The sequence below is a fragment of the Taudactylus pleione genome, unplaced genomic scaffold (genome assembly GCF_031769625.1).
Source record: "Taudactylus pleione unplaced genomic scaffold, aTauple2 ptg000760l, whole genome shotgun sequence".
Lineage (NCBI taxonomy): Eukaryota > Metazoa > Chordata > Amphibia > Anura > Myobatrachidae > Taudactylus > Taudactylus pleione.
In genome coordinates, this window is record NW_028285162.1 from 455,279 (window position 1) to 478,880 (window position 23,602).

At 43.9% G+C, this 23,602-nt stretch overlaps 1 protein-coding gene across 3 annotated transcripts in view; it reads left to right on the forward strand.

Annotated features, from left to right (window-relative positions):
* The window catches only part of SNX9 (sorting nexin 9), a 225,173-nt gene extending 213,114 nt beyond the window's left edge, over positions 1-12,059 (forward strand). For all 3 annotated transcript variants that reach the window (XM_088457395.1, XM_088457396.1, XM_088457397.1), the window contains exons 16-18: positions 2,121-2,235; positions 2,357-2,448; positions 9,262-12,059. In XM_088457395.1, coding sequence (XP_088313521.1) covers positions 2,121-2,235; positions 2,357-2,448; positions 9,262-9,309 — 255 coding nt within the window. In that variant the 3' untranslated portion in view covers positions 9,310-12,059. The remainder of the gene's footprint in view (positions 1-2,120; positions 2,236-2,356; positions 2,449-9,261) is intronic.
* Positions 12,060-23,602: the final 11,543 nt, after the last annotated feature.

The window sequence follows — 23,602 nt, forward strand, 5'->3', positions numbered from 1 at the left end:
GTCTGCGGACGGGGGGTTATGGTTAGGCACCACCTGGGAGGGGTTAGGCACTAAGAGGGGAGGATTGAGATTAGACACTAAGAGCTAGGTTCAATTAGCCGCGAAAAGCCAAGCTCGGGCGAAAAGTGCAATGTTTTTGCCTCATTCACGTGTTTTGAGGTGAAGTTGTCGTCTGCTTACTCAATGCGCGCACCCGCTTTTCACCCTATTCAATTGTAAAATAGGTGAAAACGCTTATGGGTAAATGCAGCGAATAGCGGAACTGGCGAAAAGGTCAGTTTTTTGGGGGGAAATCAGTCTGTACCCCCAATAAAGCCAAACTCACCCAGGGAATCAATATAGAAGTGTATTATTAGCCATAATAAAAGTAATTAGGGATCTTATTTTGAGTCAAAGGGCTGTTATATGGATTATTGCATAAGTGTTGACAAAATATATTAAGCAATGTATTTTATGAAAAATAATTACTGTAGTTAAATTGGGGATACATGTAAATGGATACTAGTATATTTTGATGTTTGTAAAGTGCTGAATAAAAAAATTTAAAAAATACACCTGCTGCAGCCTCCTGCAATCCTAAAATCACCTGTCCCATCCATAGAGCATCGAAAATACCTATCCTTTTATTTAAACCCAATTTTCAAATACTTTTTTAACTCTCACCCCAAAAATGATGTATTTTTTGGGGGTGAATTAAGATAATTTTTTCCTTTGTTTTTGCCTAATTAGTCATTTATTTTGTATTTAAAAATCCAAAAATGTAAAATTCCAAAGGGTTCTGAACCAAGTCGATACATTTGTACCCCAAAATATGGATTTTGCATTTCTTTTCTCCTGCCTTTGGGTGGAGAAACTTTTTCGCCTGCTTTTGCCTATGGAGATTTCGCCTAGGCAAAAATGTCCTGGAATTGAATACTTCGGAAACAGGCGAAAACCGCGCATTGGTGAAAACTTTTCATGGATCGCAGATTTTCGCCTCTAATTGAATATGGGCCTAAGAGAGGAGGGTTAGGTTTCAGCACTAACCGGTAGGGTTAGGTTGCGGGGTGGGGGGGGGTTAGGATGCAGGAAGGGAGGGTTAGAGGGTGAAGGGGGGAGGGCTAGGATACTTACTCAGCCCCCGTCGAGATTCTGAGCATTAGGATGCTGCTGTCGGTCGTTTGACAGCCGGCATCTCAACAACACAGGAATTAACCCAGTTAGACTTCACCTGCCAATACATAGTCCAATCCTGATTAATGTCCAATTTGACCCCATCTGGGATATTAACCAAAATCTGCTTTTCTCGTACAGAGGGCCTGATTCAGAGCCGCTCGCTTTTTTGGAGCGGCCTCTTGGCCGCTCACAGCTATAGTGAGCGGCCATGATGATGGTCAAGACCATCGCGACCATCGTACTTGCGACGAGAATCTTGTGGTAGGGTCTCGTTCATCGCAAGCCCCAGAGAGCTTTCGGCTCTAACAGCCCACCAAACGGCAGGCGTTCTCATGGGAACGCCTCCGTTTGGGCAGCCACCCAACCCGGCCCGCCCACCAATGGGGGCGAGCTGTCACTCAACATCGACGGCTTGCCCCCTTTGGTGCGAGACCCGGAGCGAAGGATTGCCCGTCGCTAGCCGGGTCTCGCGCATGCGGGCCACCATCGACCCGGTTGCGAGTGCTCATCGCTTGCGACCGGGTCTGAACAGGCCCAGAGAACAGAAGTGTAAAACAGTCAGCAGGTTCACTAAAGAGATGGACGACCGTGTAGAGAAGCTTGCACTGTTAAATGTGGTTTTACATCCATAAGGCAGACAGATAAAAATAAATTAAAATATTTGCAAATTATTATATTTTGGGGATTATGCGGCAGATGTATCAAACCTTCTAAAGATGACTGGTAGAGAAGTTCCCCATAACATCCAAGCAGCTTATAGCTATCATTTTATAGTGTGTACTTGATAAATGATAGCTAGAAGCTGATTGGTTTCTATGTCCTATTTCTATTTATCCTCTAAGATTTGATACAGCTCCACCTACATGTTTTTAAAAAAATAGTAGACATCTCATTTAAATGAAGTGTTGTACAATTAAATCTCTATATTTCGCATTCACTATTCCATTGTGGTTTGTTCATTGCAGGCAGCAATTGATAAAGTTAAAGAAAGTGATAAATTGGTGGCTACCAGTAAAATTACACAACAGGATAAGTCAAACATGGTGAAACGAGTAAGCACAATGTCATTTGCACTTCAAGGTAAAGTATATGTTTACATCCTGATGAATATATCTGCTATACATTGCAATACAACAATTACTTTAAATTTTTATCAAAAGTATCTTTTCTCAACTTTACACTTTATTTTTTTTGTCCACAGCTGAAATGAATCACTTTCACTCCAATCGAATTTATGATTATAACAGCGTAATTCGCCTGTACCTGGAACAGCAGATACAGTTTTATGAAACAGTAAGATATGCAATCACTGTGCTACTGTGTTATTGTACAGAATATCTACTTCAATGCTCTTAGAAGCTAATAATGAAACGAGCATTAATATTCTATGAATACAGAAAAGCTCCTGGCATGAAACTACAGATGGAGCATAGTTCAGTTAGACCAAAGGCACGTGCCGATGCTTCCAGAAGTAAGGTTGGCATGCTGGATCTCCCCACAGGAACACCGCTTGGGGTCCTTATTCTCTTTTCGGGCTCATTCTGAGTTGGGAGCAAAGCAAACAAAGATTCACTTTACCTCTTGCACTGCAGGTGGGGCAGTTTTAAAATGTGCAGAGAAATTTAGATTTGGCAGATGCGCATTCTAGCGCAAATCTAAATTGCAGTGTAAAAATAAAGCTGTACAGTATTTATGGACTGCATGCAAAAGCAGCCAAAACTTACCCTGCATGAAAAACATTTATTTGCGCCCATTGCATATGCAACATGGTTTGTCCAGATACAAAATTGCGTCTTTGCTTTGTTTTGCTCCCAACTCAGACCCATTTGAGTCTCTAACTAAACTTTGTTTCATCTGTATGAATAGAAAATCTGAATAACGATGGATTTAAGGAGTGGTGCTTTGGTCTATGGCAAAAAAGAGAATAATTAATGGTACATACTATAAATGGGTAGAGATGGTAATAAGTTAGGTGGGTCTATTGTTACTGTACCTGCTGCGTATAGCACCTACATGCTTTATTTGCTTAGTTGAATTATAAGGGCACAGTCGTGCCCTTATAAGGCTGAATTGTAAAAAGCGTAATTCTCCCAATGAGAACTCCAGAGAGGGGGGCATGATGTTTAAGGGGTTACACCTCAAAAACTATTGGAGAAACCGAGCTGAAATTTGGCATGGACGGGTAGAACTGTCCCTCAGTGCTGCATGCCAAATTTCAGGGCAAAATAAAAAATGAGGATTTGGGAGTAATCTAAAGTTCCAACTGTCAGTTTTTTCGGCCACTCTCAATTAGGACCACTTTGTGCTGTTCTCTAGGGGGGATTTTTCGGAAGGCATAACTCAGGGGGTTTTATTAGGTAGCTTTTGTTCCAGGGTAGGTGCTTTTGGGGTTCAGGTAATTGACAAAGTTACAGTTTTTAAACTATTACCTCACTAATGCCCCATTACAGAAATAGGGAGGTACAACTTGTGGCGCAGCCTCAGTAGGTGCCTTCTGCAGGTGTACTCACTGTGGCTTCACTTGGGTGCACAAAGATGGCTGTCCTTTGCAGGCGGTAGCGGCGGTGGAACCCGGGGGGGGGGAGAAGCGGCCGTTAGCTGTGGCCGGGACCCGGTGGGGAGGGGGATACTGGCGTTTGTGGCGGCGGTGAGAGCTGAGGGACTCAGCGGCGTCAGACATATGCAGGCTTGGATCAGTGAGATCCGTGATGCCTGCATCTGTGTGTGATAAAAATAAACACATATGCACAGACGGATCAGTGACATCCATATGTGCTGCTGTGTTTAAAAAAAAAAAAAGCGGTCCCCCTTCCCACCCACAAAAACAACAACCAGCACCAGACTTTGCAGACCCAGTCCTGATTGTGCTAAATACAGGGGACAAATGACGTAGGGGTCCCCCGTATTAGGCACATATGGATACATAGGTGAGTATGTGAGATTGTGTGTGTGCATATATGTTTTAATAAACTTTTACTTTCAACGGTGTGTGTGTCTTGTGTTTATTTTAATATTTATTTTGCTGTGGAACTACAAGTACCAGCGGGCCCGTAATGCCCCACATGCTGGTACTTGTGCTTCTCAAAGTACCAGCCTGTGGGGAAGGCTTGCTGGGACCTGTAGTTTCACAGCAAAAGACAATGTTTCTAACTCTTTGTAATTCACTACACTACACAATCAACCCGGCACCCACCGGCCAGGGGTGCCCGGATAGCCCCGGGCTATCAGCCTAGTCCTGGGGTTCCCTGGAGAGGGGGATGGGTTTTTCATCCATCTGCATCACTTTGGCTCCTTCCCATCTGTGCTGTTTAATTTTCCCCTCCCGTCTCCACGCCTTTCTGTCCCCATCCACCCCACTCTTATCCCATCTGTACAGCTCTATCTTCTGCTCAGACCTCAGTTGCATAGACTACATGTGTGTATTCCAATGAGCTCACAATTCTGTGAATTAGCAGCTCCACCATTTTGTGAGTATCAGCAGTCTTACTCTGTGAGTGTTGAATCTGCAGTTAACCTCATGGTGTCATGGCATACAATATCTGTGTTGCGCAAGAACACATCCATTAAGGCGTCAGCCTTAATGCTTGGAATTTCATTGCTTTTTAAGTTTGAGTGGCAGAAATTCAGTAGGTTTTGTGAAATTTCAGATCATGTCTAAGCCTTAATGGGACATGTGAAACCGTAAGGTTTTTTGTCTATGGAATATTATTATATTTGATTTGTAAGGCATCACATCATTAATCAGACAGTGTGGGAAACCAGATATACATAAAACTGGGACATAAAAAACGTAGAAAATCAAAGGTCTAGAAATGACCCTGCTCATGGGAGAGCTTACATTCTATTTCTAAAATGGCACAAATGAAACAAATGGAGATAGTGGGGCACAAAGTGGACATTGTGACAACTGAGGGTGGCATTTGTGTGGGTAGTATAAGAGAGAGTAGGATATGTGTGTGTGTATTAGTGTGGGTAGTATAAGAGGGAGTAGGATATGTGTGTATTAGTGTGGGTAGTATAAGAGGGAGTAGGGTAAGTGTGTGTGTATTAGTGTGGGTAGTATAAGAGGGAGTAGGATATATGTGTGTGTATTAGTGTGGGTAGTATAAGAGGGAGTAGGGTAAGTGTGGGTAGTATAAGAGGGAGTAGGATATGTGTGTGTGTGTGTGTGTGTGTATTAGTGTGGGTAGTATAAGAGGGAGTAGGGTAAGTGTGGGTAGTATAAGAGGGAGTAGGATATGTGTGTGTATTAGTGTGGGTAGTATAAGAGGGAGTAGGATATGTGTGTGTGTATTAGTATGGGTAGTATAAGAGGGAGTAGGGTAAGTGTGGGTAGTATAAGAGGGAGTAGGTTAAGTGTGTGTGTGTATTAGTATGGGTAGTATAAGAGGGAGTAGGGTATGTGTTAGGGTAGTATAAGAGGGAGTAGGTTAAGTGTGTGTGTATTAGTGTGGGTAGTATAAGAGGGAGTAGGGTAAGTGTGTGTGTATTAGTGTGGGTAGTATAAGAGGGAGTAGGATATGTGTGTGTGTATTAGTGTGGGTAGTATAAGAGGGAGTAGGATATGTGTGTGTATTAGTGTGGGTAGTATAAGAGGGAGTAGGATATGTGTGTGTATTAGTGTGGGTAGTATAAGAGGGAGTAGGATATGTGTGTGTGTATTAGTGTGGGTAGTATAAGAGGGAGTAGGGTAAGTGTGTGTGTATTAGTGTGGGTAGTATAAGAGGGAGTAGGATATTTGTGTGTATTAGTGTGGGTAGTATAAGAGGGAGTAGGGTAAGTGTGTGTGTATTAGTGTGGGTAGTATAAGAGGGAGTAGGATATATGTGTGTGTATTAGTGTGGGTAGTATAAGAGGAAGTAGGGTAAGTGTGTGTGTATTAGTGTGGGTAGTATAAGAGGGAGTAGGATATTTGTGTGTATTAGTGTGGGTAGTATAAGAGGGAGTAGGGTAAGTGTGTGTGTATTAGTGTGGGTAGTATAAGAGGGAGTAGGATATGTGTGTGTGTATTAGTGTGGGTAGTATAAGAGGGAGTAGGGTAAGTGTGTGTGTATTAGTGTGGGTAGTATAAGAGGGAGTAGGATATTTGTGTGTATTAGTGTGGGTAGTATAAGAGGGAGTAGGGTAAGTGTGTGTATTAGTGTGGGTAGTATAAGAGGGAGTAGGATATATGTGTGTGTATTAGTGTGGGTAGTATAAGAGGGAGTAGGGTAAGTGTGGGTAGTATAAGAGGGAGTAGGATGTGTGTGTGTGTGTGTGTGTGTATTAGTGTGGGTAGTATAAGAGGGAGTAGGGTAAGTGTGGGTAGTATAAGAGGGAGTAGGATATGTGTGTGTATTAGTGTGGGTAGTATAAGAGGGAGTAGGATATGTGTGTGTGTATTAGTATGGGTAGTATAAGAGGGAGTAGGGTAAGTGTGGGTAGTATAAGAGGGAGTAGGTTAAGTGTGTGTGTATTAGTATGGGTAGTATAAGAGGGAGTAGGGTAAGTGTGGGTAGTATAAGAGGGAGTAGGTTAAGTGTGTGTGTATTAGTATGGGTAGTATAAGAGGGAGTAGGGTATGTGTGTGGGTAGTATAAGAGGGAGTAGGTTAAGTGTGTGTGTATTAGTGTGGGTAGTATAAGAGGGAGTAGGGTAAGTGTGTGTGTATTAGTGTGGGTAGTATAAGAGGGAGTAGGATATGTGTGTGTGTATTAGTGTGGGTAGTATAAGAGGGAGTAGGATATGTGTGTGTATTAGTGTGGGTAGTATAAGAGGGAGTAGGATATGTGTGTGTATTAGTGTGGGTAGTATAAGAGGGAGTAGGATATGTGTGTGTGTATTAGTGTGGGTAGTATAAGAGGGAGTAGGGTAAGTGTGTGTGTATTAGTGTGGGTAGTATAAGAGAGAGTAGGATATTTGTGTGTATTAGTGTGGGTAGTATAAGAGGGAGTAGGGGAGTAGGATGTGTGTGTGTGGGTAGTATAAGAGGGAGTAGGATATGTGTGTGTGTATTAGTGTGGGTAGTATAAGAGGGAGTAGGATATGTGTGTGTGTATTAGTGTGGGTAGTATAAGAGGGAGTAGGGTAAGTGTGTGTGTATTAGTGTGGGTAGTATAGGAGGGAATCGGTTAAAAGTATATGTCTGTATTATTATTGGTAGTATAGGAGGGAATAGTTTGTGTATTTAGTGTGGGTAGTATAGGAAGGGGTAGGGTAAGCGTGAGGATGCAGAAGTCTGGGTAGTATTGGAGGGAGTACAGTCATTTTGGGAGTGCATTAGTGTGGGTGTAAGGTAAGTATGAGTGTGTATTGGGTAATATAAGAGGCAGTTGTGTAAGAGAGAGTGCATTAGTGCAGGTAATATAGAAGGTAGTAGGGTTAGAGTGAGTGCATTAGTGTGGGTAATATAAGAGGGAGTAGGGTGCATTAGTGTTGGTATTATAGATGGGAGTAGGGTAAGTGTGAGAGTGCATTAGTGACTAGCATTAGCGACTTGCTTGGCGTGAGTAAGCCGCCAGGTCCCATGCTACTCTGCTAGCGGCGGGATTATTTTGTTGCCGAATATGTGTCTAAGTCATGATTCGACTAGGACACACCAGCAGACTGTGCTGATTAATTTGATATGCAACACCTGTTTATCAGTGTGCACCTGAGTCTGTATATGAAGCACAACGGAACTTGGAATGAAAAAAGCTGCAGCGGATACATTGTAGCGGTACAGATTCAGAGACTCAGTTGCACACAGATATATAAGTGTTGCATATCAAATTAATCAGGACGCATTGCAACTAAGATGCATTTCTGGCAAAAAAGACGCTCGCGCTAGCAGAGTCTCACGGGACCTGTAGAGCCAAGAGGAGCTTTTTAGCACCACTGTAGCAAATATATGTAAAGACACATCTGTAGATTGGAGTAGGGTAAGTGTGAGAGTGCATTAGAGTGGGTAGTATAGGAGGGAGTAGGGTAAGTGTTGAGGGTGCATTAGTTAGGGTACTATAAGAGAGCGTAGAGTGCATTAGTTGTAGGAAGTATAGGTGGAAGTAGGGTAAGTGTGAGAGTGCATTATTGTAAGTAGTATAGAAGGGAGTAGGAAGCATTAGTGTGGGTATTATAAGTGGGAGTTGGGTAAATGTGTGAATGCATTAGTGTGGGTTGCATAGTTGGGAGTAGGGTAAGTGTGCATTAGTGTGTATACAATAGGAGGGAGTAGAGTAAGTTCTACTAAAGGATGGGTTTTCATTAGTGTGTATACAATAGGAGGGAGTAGAGTAAGTTCTACTAAAGGATGGGTTTTCAGAAACTGTTTAAAGATTTGAAGGCTTTGGGAGAGTCTAATTGAGGGAAATATAAGGGAAATGTACAAACTGGTAGCGGCACAAGGGTAGACTTGAAAGTGTTAGATATAGGTGGCGACCAGCGAAGAGGAGAGGCACAGGTCAGAGGTAGATCTAAGAGCATGAGAGGAAGAGTATTTTGTGATAAGATATACAATATGAATGGGTTGGGTACAGGATGCCGGCGGTCAGAATCCCGACACTTGTAGGTCACTATCCTAAACCTCCCCCTCTCCCTACCTCTAACACTCCCTTCCCGTTACCTAAACCTAACCTCCCCCTCCCCGCACCCTAAACATAACCCTTCCCCCTTAGTGCCTACCCCTAACCCTCCCCCTAGTGCCTAACCCTCCACCTAGCCCCAGTACTTACCGTCGGGATGCTGGCACCAGGATTCTGGCGTGTCGAGATTCCAGCACCAGCATCCCAACTGCCAGAATATTGACCGCATCCCTTATGAATGGGTGGTTTTGCTGAGGGCTTTATAGGTAAGGGTAAGTAATTTGAATTGGATCCTGGAGGATACAGGGACCCGGTGATGGGATCTGTGTAGTAAAGCGGTAGGAGAGAAAGATTAGTCTTGCTGTGACACAGTTGAAGAAGTGGATACTAGATCATAATGATTATTTAGTCTAAAGTAAATACTATATTATTGATATAGGCACAGTTAGTATGATCGAACATTTCTTTAGATGCTAAAACCATTACACTGCTATTTATACCTGACTAAAAATAGTTACAGAAGTAAGACAATGTAACAAATCTATGTTTTTGGTTCTTCTGTTTCTAGATTGCTGAGAAGCTGAGAGAAGCACTTAGCCGTTTTCCTGTCATGTAAGAAATCCAAAGCTTAGATCTGAAGGATAACTGAAGTGCCTTCTGATGTATGATTAGTGGACATTGCAAAATAGCCTTTTGGACATTGCACCCAGGGGAAAAAACTCTGAACTGCGAAGCTGCAGATGCAGTGTTTACATTAACGAAGATGTTCAACCTAAAATGAGTTATCTTTTCCAGAAAGACTGCTTTTTCCACTGCACTTACATATCACAAATTTTTAAATGCATGTTCACTTTCATTGAAAATAAGATCATATATAACATCATGCTCTTTCGCTTTTCAGTCTGTTTTACTATAAGAGGGCAAAGTTGCTGTTGAACTTTCCATGAAATCTATAGTGAGAAGAAAAGAGCCTTCGGTCCCCTTGGGTACCTGACTTGCCAGTGGCTATCACAGCTTGTCTGCTTGATTGGACCCTCATTCTGTCTTTCAATTTAATCTTCGTTCTGAACTTTATTCAAGGGATTGAAATTCGTTATGTAACACTAAGTGCGATTGAAGACAAAACATTTCTAGAGGCACACCGATTATTGATATCAAGCTGTGCTGAATTCATTGTGCAATCTACATATGAAACACCACAACATTGTTATTACCCAGCTTTGTTACAATTGCATTTTTTTTTCTTATGTTAACTTTCATTAAACTTGGTTGTGCATCTCAGGAAAAAAAAAAATTCTCAAGCAAATTAAAGATATTCTTTTTTAATTATCAAAACCAGGGAAACTGGTCTTTCACCAAGATTTATTAATTATGATTTTGCTTTGCACATAGTTAGTTTGCCATCTGATAGGCCAATTAATAAAATAATAATTCATTAAGAAATCCAGCTTGGGTGTGACGTAGCAAACTGTGTGGGCAAGTACTCATTGTGAGCTCCCTGCCCATTAAAAATTCTGCCTGTCCTATTCTAACCTCACAGTTATAACCATGATCACTGGGCTGGTGGGGGTTTCTAAGAGGTTGCAGGGGGGATCTGGAAAATGTTCTGCGTCCTACACAGAATGATGTAGATGGCCTGTCTGGCACCACTGCACCCCAGGATCCTACTGTGATCCATCAATGTTACACCTTGTTCTGCCATCAAAAATGTAAGAACTGCAGATGGATTTTTATTTGCTGCATCAATGTGTGCACAAGATCTGAGAGCACCCCTCTGTGGTTGGCTGTCACATCTCCACGGTTGAGGACATTTGGTACCAGCTATCAGACCAGCTTGCTTCCCAACTATGAAAAGCTCTGTAAAAAAATGGTTGACTTTGAAAATTACCGTGCGTTTGGTTGGTATCCTGGAGAAACTTAAAGATGAAAATAGTAGTTCTTCAAAGTCTTTTACCCATTTATGGAGCTAACAAATTATTCCCTGACCTACAGAACTGCACAAGCAGAGTGACTGTGGCACTAACCATGTGTCTAGATGGTTAGAAATACAAAAATGACTTGCCTTGAGTCCAATACTTTACTCATCTCCCTTTGTCAGCAAAGTGATATCTGCTCTCCTTATATGATTTGTATATGTGAATCTTGACTAGCTGAGGACCTGTCACAGTGATTTAGTATTTACTCATTTTCTTTCGCTTGTTCCTATTAACAATTATGGGGTTCGGCAAGGGTCGCCGGCATCCCGACCAGGTTACAATGCCGGCGTCTAAAGGTAAGTACTCCTAACCTCTAGCCCTCCCTCCCCGGTGGCTAAACCAAACCTCCCCCCTAGTATCTGAACCTAACCCTACCTCCCTGTACCCTAAACCTAACCTTCCTCTTCCGAAGCCTAACCCTCCCCATAGTGCCTAACCCCAGTACTTACCTTTGGGATTCCGGTTGTCGGGATGCTGTCGTCTGTGTTGTGACCGCATCCCCAATTATGCAATGATATTGGTTGCATTGAAGGATATTGGTTTCTTGAAGATAGGAAGATGCAGTGTTTGATATTGTTATTGAGGTTGCCTACCTATTTGTTATTGCATACCAATTAAGTATGATGTGCCTTACCATGAAGGTAAATAGGGCTTCCACTAGCCAACACTGTTCCCCCACCCCATCCTCTTCCCTTCTCGCTTCCTTAACTTTTGCAATCATTCTCTGTGTCTCATTTCTTGGGTTACTAGAATTAAATAACTGGGTGTACACATTTTCTCTGACCATTCTGGTTTCATAATTGATGCTATCAGTGCACTTAATGGGCAATCTTTAGAAACTGGTCATTACTTATGTACTTTTTTTGCAACATTAACCTATTCAAAATAAAGCTTGATTCTATAAGTTGGGTTTGGCTATGTTGCTCCCTGGTCCAAATTTATCAGCGCTCCTGGATGCATTTTCCTTATGGCCTGGGCATGCCAAAAAGTGTAGCTCTAAATTAAGGAGTTTATTGAGTCAGCTTTGGACATGATGGATAATGTGGCCACCAATATTGCATATGTACATTGCTGCTATTGCTACACTTCTTCGCTAAAGCAAAACTTTATTGTGGAAAAGAAAAGCCCCAAGATGCCTTCCCTATTTGCAGTCACTTGTGAACAATACCCTGTTACATAACCTGATATACTGATGTCGTAGTTGTGTAGATAAATTGGGAAATGTGGTTCTTAGGTGGGTGACCTCTAATGTAAACTCATACAGTATGATTGATATCTTTGTTATTGCCATGTATGTCACCATTGTCTGCGGGTGTTTTATCTTCGCTATGGATTTTCATAGGTAATGTTTCTGTACACAGACAATTAAAGCGGCTTTTTTTTGTTCTTTTCCTGTTTACCCTTTATTAGAGGTTGTCCATGATTATGGATGTTCTGTATTATTGGAAAGCACAGTTTGGCAGTAAAATAATATAAATAACTATTACTGAATTCATGGTAGTGGGGCTCCATACTAGCTAGCTAGAGCAGAGCCGGCCCTGATCAATTTGGTGTCATAGGCAAGATTTCATCTTATGACCCCTTAAATTACAATCAATCCCACCACCAAGCATTGTGTTCATGCACTCGCACATAAACTATTACATAGCTTGAAAATGCCACAAATTTAACTTGGGCACTGTATGAAGTGGAGGCATTGTAGTGTGGCATATTATGATCTGGGGCACTGTAATGTGGCATAATTTGAAACAGGGCACTAATATGGCACCATATGGACTGGAGGTAATATACTATGGCATAATATGAATGGGGGCAACTGTAATGTGGAATAATATGAACTGGGGACATAATGTGAATTGGGGTTACTGTGTGGCATAATGTGTACTAGCATCCCTACAATGTGACATAATGTGAACTAGGGTACTAGTATGGTTCATAAAATAAACTAGAGCACTACAATGGGGTATAACATTATCTAGGACACTATTATTTCTACTTCAGGTCCCATAGGGGGTCCACAGGGTTGACCTTGGGGTATAGCTGGATTTGGATCCACGGGCACCACGCAGTTAAAGCTTTGCTGCTCCCAGGATGCACTGGGTCCATCCTCCTATATACCCCGCCCCAGCCACCTCAGTTTTAGTTGGTGCACGGCCGGAGTCGGGTCACCATAGCGCAGGGGGGCTGTTGGAACAGCCCCTAAGCTTAACTTTTAGTTTAAATTTATTTTTCTTTTTTAACACTGAGTGGCAGCTTCAGACTGTCCACTGGACGTCTAAACTGCCGCTCCTCCAAACCCCGCTGGCGCCGCGACACCAGTACAGATCTGGGGATCGCAGCCTGACCCCAGAGTCTGCACTAGCACAGGCTCTGGGTGCTCCCTGGACTGCTGCCGGACACGCCGGGGATAAGGTAAGCCGTGGGTCACTGCTTGCGGTGACCCGCGGTTATTCTTGCCTTTTATATGCAGTCCTCTGCCTCCAGTCTCGGGATAGACCGGAGGCGCTAGTAAGTGGCAACGGGCTCCCCCTATGCAGGCATACCCCACCAGACCACCAGGGACATTGTGCCGGTAAGCGGGAACCGACGTTCGGGGGGTTAAACTCTAGCCAGGGAAGAGAGCCTTCCCTGTTTAATGGCTTCTCCCCTCAGCTCAGCGTGCCTTTTCTCATGTGTACTGGTGACGCTGAGCTGCTCCTCCTGCGGCCACTCCCCCACTGAGTTCTCTGGCGGCCATCTTTGCTTGGGTGGGCAGCACAGATCTCTCCAGCAGTGTGTGGTCGATCCCGCTGTGTACCTCAACCCTCCTAAAGGTTAGTGTACACCGTGCTATAGCCCTCCCAGACACTGAATCTTGGCAGGTTGATTATAGTGACCAAGTGCAGGCTGTTTAACTCTACATTGTATGTGACTTTTGCTAGTCCTGACTGTATCTGCTGTATTTCTTTAATGTCAATCTATATCTGTCCCTTTCCTTCTCCAGCCCGGGCAGGTGTGTGTGGGAAGGGCTTTATCAATGATCTCACTTATATAAATCACGTATTTGTAAGTTCAGTCACATACTGTTGTGTGCTACACGTTGCCATATTTGTGGACCTGTGTGCTGCACACTTGTGAGCTCCAGCTTCCCATATTGTTTTGCTATATATCTTTGGGTATATATCGTTATATCTATTGTTTAGCATTTCTGATGAGGAGGTTGAGCGCTCGGCGGCTCCCAGTCTGCTCATTTGTAGATGCTGCACTGCAGTGGGGAGTATGAAGGATTTAGTGCAGGATGGTGTGTGTGCCAGGTGCCATCAATTACCGGGTCCCTCTACTCCCACAACTTCGGGACAGGATCCGCCTTGGGCATGTTTTCCCAAGTGCTGGTATCGATTCCTACCTATCTATACACTCTAAAATTGTCGCTGTTTAGCGTTATGAGTCGCACAAGAAATAATTGCTTTCAGACTTTGATTGAGGTTCCAAAGCACAAAAGGTTATTATTCAACATAAAAGCAGATAGTTACACGCTGTGATCTAAATTACAATTAGCGCAAACAAATTATACAGTCACAAGGTACAGTCGTTACATACGCAAGCGCTCTGGATCCAGATCCCGGCATTAAAGATGAAACCTCCGTCAACAGCAAAGAAAGATGACTGGCATCTAGTTTCAGAGAGCCTGCATATATACTCTTACAGAGATAGGCAATACAATAGAACAGGTTGGCATGATTCTATTGGTTCTTCTTCCTGGTTCTTCTGTTACAGTACAGTTCATAGGTCAGTTCGTATGGTCACAGTCCAGCCTCCAACAGCTCTTTTTGTCCATTTTCCCGCTACATAACAAATCTATGCTGGTCGCATTACAGGGTACATTTTAATGCCTAACTCTCTATGATCCATAATTTGCAGACACATGTTGCAATTTCTTCACCGATGGAACCGGAAATCTGCAAAGACACAGTGGTTTAGAATGACACCAAACACGGTCTGCTTCTCGTGCACTAAACCTTAGATATCAAATAATGTGTATTTCACAACATTACTGGTAATGAATGAAACCTTAAATATTAACCTTAATGCTAGAGAACCTTTTTATGTAAGTGTGCAGTGTGTAAGTATTGGGGTATTAAGAAAAGACGCCAGGGCGGTGGTGTACACTGTGGTACGTGTTTTACAGGGTTGATCATATATGTTTATATCATTGTATGCATTTATATAATGGGGCCCATTCTCAACCTGAAATCATTGAACAAGTACCTCAAAGTGCCTATGTTCAGGATGGAAACTTTGCATTCCATCATTCTGGCTATGGAACCAAGGGATTACAGGAGGCCTACCTATGTTCCTATAGCCCCTTCACACCAGCAGTATCTGAGGTTTGCTATACAACATCTTTACTACCAGTTCCAGGCTCTACCCTTTGGTCTTTCCACGACTCCGAGGGTGTTCACAAAAGTGATGGCTGTCATGGCGGCACATCTACGCAACCAAGGTATACGGCTTATGCCGTATCTGGATGACCTCCTATTGCTGGGCGTCTCTCCAGAGGTCCTTTTACAACATCTGCACCTGACGATCACTTGTCTCCAAGCGCACGGGTGGCTAGTAAACTGGAAGAAGTCATCTCTCATTCCATCACAGAGGATGGTTCATTGGGGAGCCCTTCTAGACTTCCATCAGCAACGGATCTTCCTGACTCCAGAAAAGGTTGCCTTTCTACAACTGCGAGTGAGCAGTTGTCTAAAGAGTTCCCAGGTGTCAGTGCACTCGGCAATGAGAGTTCTAGGGTCCATGGTGTCGACATTCAACATGGTGGACTATGCCCAATTCCATTCCAGGCCCTGCAGGGGCTGATTCTGTCTAAGTGGAACGGGTTGCCTCACTGAATCAGGACGCAAATGCTTGTATTGCCTCTGGAGGTGCGTCTATCATTGACCTGGTGGCTTCAGACAACTCATCTCACCAAGGGCCGCCCCTTTTGGATCCCAGACTGGGTTTTCTCATGGCGGATGCTAGTCTTCGGGGTTGGGGGGTGGTGTCGGGTCCTCTTTCACTTCAGTGACAGTGGAAGAAACGGTTCTTCACATCAATATTATCGAATTTCGGGCCATGTACAGGGCCTTCCAGTTGTCCGGTCATGCTCTTCACGGAAGAGCAGTACAAATTCATTCACCACAGTGGCGTATATCAACCATCAAGGAGGGACTCGCAGTCGAGCAGCGATGTTGGAGGTGTCACACATCCTGTCCTGGGCGGAGTGCCACCTTCCGGCCATCTCGGCAGTCTTCATTCCAGGAGTTCTGAACTGGGAAGCGGACTTCTTCAGCCGTCATGACGTGCATCCCGGGGAGTGGCCCCTTCATCCAGAGGTCTTTCAACTGCTCGTGGACAAGTGGGGACTGCCGGAGGTGGACCTCATGGCTTCCCGTCACAATTACAAATTGCCAGTGTACCGGTCCAGGACAAAAGACGCCGACGCAAACCTAGTGGACGCGCTGTCAGTGAAATGGACATTTCAACTAGCGCATCTCTTCCCTCTGATAGCCTTGCTGCCTCGGGTCCTTCGGAAATTCAAAACAAGACGGCAGCACGCTTCTGCTGGTGTCACCAGCTTGGCCCAGACGTCCCTGGTACTCTGATCTTCGGAGTCTATCCATCGACTTTCCGTTTCTTCTGCCTCAACATCAGGACCTGTTATCTCAGGGGCCCTGCCTACACCCAGACCTGGGACGTCTGTGTTTGATGCATGACTCTTAAGACATCAATCTTGAGAGCACGGGGCTTTTCCAGCTCAGTCATCAGCACAATGCTACAGGCACGTAAGCCAACTTCCGCCAGGATCTACCACAAGGTGTGGCATACTTATTTTCAGTTGTGTGAGTCCAGGAACAACAATCCTCAAGTGTTTTGGGTTTCTAGGATTTTGGCATTTCTTCAGTCTGGTTTGGCCTCACTTCGTTGAAAGTTTATGTGTCTGCACTTTCTGTATGGTTCCAGCATAAAATCGCTACTCTGGCTGATGTCTGAACCTTTTTCCAAGGTGTCCTCCGGATTCAACCTCCATTTGTTCCTCCAGTGGCTCCTTGGGATTTGGCTGTGGTCCTTTGGGCCTTGCAGGGTCCTCCGTTTGAGCCTCTAGAGTCGGTGGAGCTAAAGTGGATGACACTTAAGACTGTTTGTTTGTTTTTCTCCTGGCAATTGCTTCAGCCAGAAGGGTGTCAGAACTAGGCGCACTCTCTTGCTGTTCGCCTTTTCTGATTTTTCACCAGGACAGGGCAGTTCTTCGCACCTGTCCGGGTTTTCTTCCTAAGGTTGTCTCCAAGTTCCAAATTAATCAAGAAATTGTGGTGCCGGCATTTCAGTCACCTGATCTCTCGGCTGGTGAGGCTTCCTTGGATGTTGTCTGTGCTCTCAAGGTTTATATTGATCGTACTAGTTCCGTTCGCAGGTCTGATTCTTTGTTTGTCCGCTTTGGTTTTTATAAGAGGGTTTGGCCTGCCAACAAGCAAACTTTGGCCCGTTGGCTTCGTTTAGTTATTTGTGAGGCTTATTCCCAGGCGTGGTTACCTGTCCCAGCCTCTGTTAAGGCTCATTCCACTCGGTCTGTGGGTCCCTCATGGCCTGCTGGTCCTGGTGCCTCAGCTGTGTAAGGCGGCTACTTGGTCTTCCATACAGACTTTTCTACGATTCCATAAATTTGACACGTTCGCCTCTCAGGATGCATCCGTTGGGTGCCGGATTCTCCTTTCAGCACAGGAGCGTCCCCACCCTTAGTTTAACTGCTTTGGGACATCCCCAAAGTCAACCCTGTGAACCCCCTATGGAACCTGAAGTAGAAAACAAGAGATATGGTAAGAACTTACCTTTGTTATTGCCATTTCTATGAGGTCCATAGGGTCCACAGGGTGCCCGCCCTGACTCACCTGGCTTCAAATGGGCTATGTGGCTGGTCACCGGTTTTCCATCTCCCTTTCCGTGAGTATGGTTCTTGTGTGTTCCAATCTTCCTTCCATTATCTCCTCCGGCCTTGGCTACTTACCAACTGAGGTGCCTGTGGCTGGAGCGGGGTATATAGGAGGATGGACCCAGTGCATCCTGGGAGTAGCAAAGCTTTAACTGCGTGGTACCCGTGAATCCAAATCCAGCTATACCCCAAGGTCAACCCTGTGAACCCTATGGACCTCGTAGAAACAGAGATAACAAAGGTAAGTTCTTACCATATCTCTTGTTTTATTTAACAGTGTCTTATATAGTGCAGCATATTCTGTTGTGCTTTACAATTGGAAACATTAGTAGAACAGAACAGGGTAGTAACAGACCGACATAAAGGTAAGAGGGCCCTGCTTACAATCTATAGGTAAATATATGTTGATATACAAAGGTGCTACATATTGCATATTGATCCAGCCAGATTACAGAGGTTCTTGGTAGACTGTATGATCCAGTCACACAGGAATGTTGGCCTAGGGTTAGGAGTATGTGAAAGTGAAGGAAGAGAATATATGTGAGGTTATTTGTGGACTGTAAGAAGGGATGTAATTAGATATTAGATAGGGAAGCTATGAAGTTTATGTAGGCGGTTCTGGAATCTGATAAGCTTGTCTGAAGGTGAGTTTTCAGAGATGTATGTTGGTGTAGTTTGGTTAATAGCTTTATGTCTAAGTAAAAGTATTTTATATAGAATACGGTAGAAAACCGGTAAGTAATGGAGGGACTGACAGAGCAGCTCAGCAGACAATGAACTTTTGGTGAGGGAAAATCAGCCTCTTAGCTGCATTCAAAATGGATTGTAGTGGCAAGAGTCTATTTTTGGGAAGACCAGTAAGGAGGCTATTGCAAAAGGCAATGCAGGAAATAATGAGTGCATGGTTTAGAGTTTTTGCAGTGTCTTTTATAAGCTATGGTCGAATTTTGGATATGTTTTTTAGATATATGTATTTTGAGACAGATTGAATGTGGGGAACAAAGGACAGTTAAGAGTCAAGGATGACACCTAGGCAGCAGGCTTGTGGGGTGGGGTGGATTGTCAAGTTATCAACAGTGATAGAGAAATCAGGTTGGTAACTACTATTGGCTGGTGGAATCTAATTAATTCTGTTTTGGATATATTAAGTTTGAGGTAATGAGATGCCATCCAAGATGAAATGGCAGAGAGACATTCAGTGACACGGACCAGCACAGATGGTGACAAATCTAGGGAGGATAGGTAGATTTGAGTATCGTCCACATACAGATAATACTGAAAACCAAAAGAGCTGATTGGTTTGCCAAGAGAGGTGGTATAGATTGAGAAAAGCAGAGGACCTAAGACTTATCCTTGATAGAGAGGAGGTAGAATCAGAAAAGCGAACAGTGAAAGAGCGATTAGATAGGTAGGATGAGAACCAAGAAAGCGCTGTGTCCTGAAGACCTAGGGATAGTAGTGTTTGTATGAGAAGAGAGTGGTCAACAGTGTCAAAAGCTGCAAAAAGATTTAGAATAATTGAGTAATGGACTTTAGACTTGGCAGTGACCTGGTCATTCACTACCTTAGTCAGTGCTGTCTCTGTGGAGTATTGGGAACGAAAGACTGACTGAAGTGGGTCAAATAAGTTGTGTGAGGCAAGTGTAGGCAAGTCTCTCAAGTTCAGAAAATGAACTAGGGCACTATTATGGAGCATAAAAATAAAAGTTGCGGAGAGGTATCTCTCTAGAAGATTTTGGTTATGGGCCCCTTCAAAATGTTGCAATTGGGCACACAAAGTTTTGGTTATGCCCCTGACTCCATGGCATTCTTCTATCCACTTCTCTTTGCCTCTATTGATTTATTATGTTGACATCTAATTCCTGCTTCAATTTAAATACACAGCGTCACTTCATAAATACAATTCAAGAGCAAAAAGCTACTTGCCTTTCAGTATGAATGATAAACACTCATTAACAACTTTATGAACAAACTGGATGTAGATCACATTGTTTAAAATTGCTTGGGGCCAAATGTAATAGGGTAAGAGTTTAGAAAATGTGAGAGTTAACCGTTAAACTCTCACAGTTTTTAAACTCTGCCAATGTATATATAATAGAGGGCCTGATTCCTTACCGATCGCAAATGCGATTATGCATGCAGACGGCCGATTGTTGTGTTCTGCACATGCGTATGCATCGCAGTGCACAAAGGTCTCACTGCCATCGCACTGTGATCACAGTGACTACGCAGACCCATCGCAGAGTGATTGGCGGGTGGTGATGGGGACGCGGTTGGCGAAACGCAGGCATGCCAGTGCGTTTGAACACCGTTACAGGGGTGTGCATGAATTAGCCACTGTGATGGCAAACGCAGCTTAGCCTTTCAGTGTGTGCGATGAGGTTAGCAATTTCTGAGTAAGGTTAGAACTTGTGGAACTGTGTGTGAGGCTGCGATTGTACTCAATGTTACCGATGGTTTCGCTATATTGCTAAGTATACGGATGTGAGTAACAGGATGTGGGTGTCCTTATGTTAGGTTGCGACAGCATTGCAAACATTCAAAACCTATCAAACATTGTAAACATTAGCATATTTTTGCATTTGACCTGCGTGCGTAATCTCAGCTGCGATTGCAATAGCGATCCGTAATGAATCAGGCCCAGAGTCCGAGAACATCCAAACTCGCATCTGATCCAGATGTTTACCCATTTTGAAGATAAATTTGACCAATATTAGAGTTTACTGCTAAACTCTCACATTTTTGAAACTATTACATTTGGCCCTTGGAATGCAGTGTGTCTACTTATTTGCCTATGGACTCAACAAGTCCATAAATAGATTTGATTAGTATGGAATAAAATGTGAATAAAAAAAAAAATCAGAGTTATGGTAGACTTACCTAGATAACTCCTTTTCTTCGAGGTCAATAGGGATACCATTGGGTTATTATGGTTGGAGAGACCAGGCATCAAGCAGTTAAAGCTTCAGCTCCCAGGATGCTTCGGATCCTCCTCCATATAAACCCCGCCCCTAGCCATAGGACTTCAGTTTAGTTAACAAGCCTCAAGGCAAGAGAAGGAAGAGCAATCGAACACCAGAAACACACTTACACAAGATGAGGGAATCTGTGACCGAAAGAAAAAAAATTGCAGCCAGGTGCGTCAGGGTGAGCGCCATGTGGACCCTATGGATTTTGAAGAAAAGGAGTTATCTAGGTAAGTCTACCATAACTCTGATTTTCTTCGGGGTCCATAGGGATACCATGGGGATGTCCTAAAGCAGTTCCCCTAGGGTGGGGGAAGCTCCTGAGCAGAAAAGAGAACTCGTAGTCCAAAGGAAGCATCCTGAGAGGCAAAATTATCAAAGGCATAGAACCTAAGAAAAGTGTGGACAGAAGACCACGTGGCTGCCTTGCACAATTGTTCCGCAGAAGCACCACAACTAAATGCCCACGATGGTCCACAATGCTGTCACCGTGCTTGGAACAGAGAGATCAGCCTGTGTGTACATCTGAGAGATAGTCGTGCATAGCCATCTTGCCAGAGTCTGGTTATTACCTGGCCATCCTCGTTTGTGAAAAACATATAATACAAAAAGACCATCTGATTTTCTTACAGAGTTTGTACGCTCCACATAGATATGGAGAGCATAAACTACATCCAGGGAGGCTTCACTTACAGAAAGATCTGGAACCTGAAAAGCTGGTACAACAATTTCTTCATTCACATGAAAACGGGACACTATCTTAGGAAGATAACCCTCCCTTGAATGAAGAACAGCTTTATCCTGGTGAAAAATCAAAAACGGGTAGCGACAAGATAGCGCTGCCAAATCAGAGACTCTGCAAACAAAAGAGATTGCGAGAAGAAAAAGTGTCTTTGCTGTCAACCACTTCAAGTCTACAGAGTCTAGAGGTTTTAAAGGGGGAGCTTGTAGTCCTTTAAGAACCAAAGACAAATCCCACGGTGCTACCAGTGGAACAAAAGGAGGTTGAACTAGCAGAACTCCTTGGAAAAAAATTCTAACAACTGGTAATGAATAATCTTCTTCTGGAACCAGACTGAGAGTGACCAGGCGGAGACCACTATCTAACCCTGCCTGAAGAAAAGCCAGTACCCTAGAAATCTTGAACACCTTATGGGAACCTGATTGACCAAAATAATGCCAAAGTCTGTAAAAGATGAAAGATGCAGGCAGAGGCAGGTTTCCTTAAGCATTGTTTGAATTACAGAACTGGAAAAACCTTTCGCTCCTAGGATGGAAGATTCAAGAGCCATCAAAGCCAGATGTGGTTAGCCCGGATGTCGGCAGGGACCGTGCATTAGCAGATACTGCCATAGAGAAAGCGGATACGGACTGTCTACAGACAGATTCTGTAAATCGGTGAACCAAAGATGTCTGGGCCAAGCCGGAGCCACCAGTATTATTGTTCAGCCTTCCTGATTGAATTTTCTGAGAATTCTTGGGAGGAGAGAAATTGGAGGAAAGGGATATGCCAGCTTGAAGTCCCATCTTACTGCATCCACGAAGGCTGCTGATGGGTCTCTGGACCTGGACCCATACCTGGTGACCTTGTGGTTTGTGGCGTGACACCATGAGATCTATCTCTGGTAGACCCCATTTGTTTACCAGTTGCTGAAACACTCCCGAATGGAGAGACAACTCTGGCATGTATGTCATGACGACTTAGGAAGTTTGTTTCCCAATTGAGGACTCCCGGTATGAATATTGCTGAGATGGCCGGAAGATGACATTCTGCACAAATCAGAGCCTTTGTCACTTCCTTCATGGCGACATGACTTTGCGTGCCTCCCTGATGATTGAGATAGGCCACTGTAGTCGCGTTGTCGGACTGGATCTGAACCGGCTTGCCGTGGCGCAGGTCCTGTGCCATGATAAGTGCTTTGTATACAGCTTGCAGCTCCAGAATGTTTATTGGCATATGACTTTCCTGATTTGTCCATCTTCCCTGACAGGTGTGATGACCTGTCACTGCCCCCCATCCGCGAAGACTGGCGTCCATGGTGAGAAGCACCCAATTTGGAATCCAGAATGGGCGCCATTTGTCCAGATGATCCTTTTTCAGCCACCACAAGAGGGAGAGACGAACCTGATACTTTCTGTTCCACCTGGAGAGAATCAATCTGCAGAGGCATGGAATGAAACTGAGCATACCCCACCAATGTCGAAGGTGGATACCATTGATCCCAGTACCTGCATTGCTGATAGAATGGATACCCTTCGTTTGTGTAGCAGTTTGCGTAGTCTCAATGATAGGGCCGCAATCTTGTCCTCTTGCGGCTGAAACACCCTTTGTGCCCGAGAATTCAGAAACGCTCCCAGATGTACCATCTGCTGTGTTGGAGAAAGTGTTGATTTCTTCCAATTGATTATCCATTATTTTTTTTTTTAAATCCCCGGGGAGCCGTAGATAGGCCAAAGGGTAGAGCCTGAAATTGGTAATGTTGCTCAAGGACAGCAAACCTTAAAAATTGTTGGTGGGATGGTATAAAAGGAACATGCAGATATGCATCCTAAATGTCCAAGGAAACCATGTAACCCCCTGGCTCCATTGCCATTATAATTGACCGGAGAGTTTCCTTATGAAACTTGGGCACATGAATAGACCTGTTGAGGGTCTTTAGATTTAGTATAGGGCGTTTCTGAACCTGAAATAGATTGGAATTATAACCACTTCCCTGTCCCTTGACCGCATCTGATGGAGGATCTGTGCAAAAAAACTTCTAGGGACGATGCCTCCTGAAAGGGAGGGCATACCCTTGAGAAACTACTTTCCGGGCCCAAACATCTACTGTTGTTTGATGCCAATAATCCACAAACTGAAGTCGGCCGCCCAACCTGGGATCCCCCAGAAGGAGGCACTCCTCATCAGGCCAAGGGTTTGTCATCTGGTTTAGAAGCTGGACGTCTTGCCGGGTCAGACCTCTTAGTTCGTCGCCTTGATGTTTTGCAAAAACTAGTTTTAGTTTTAGAGGA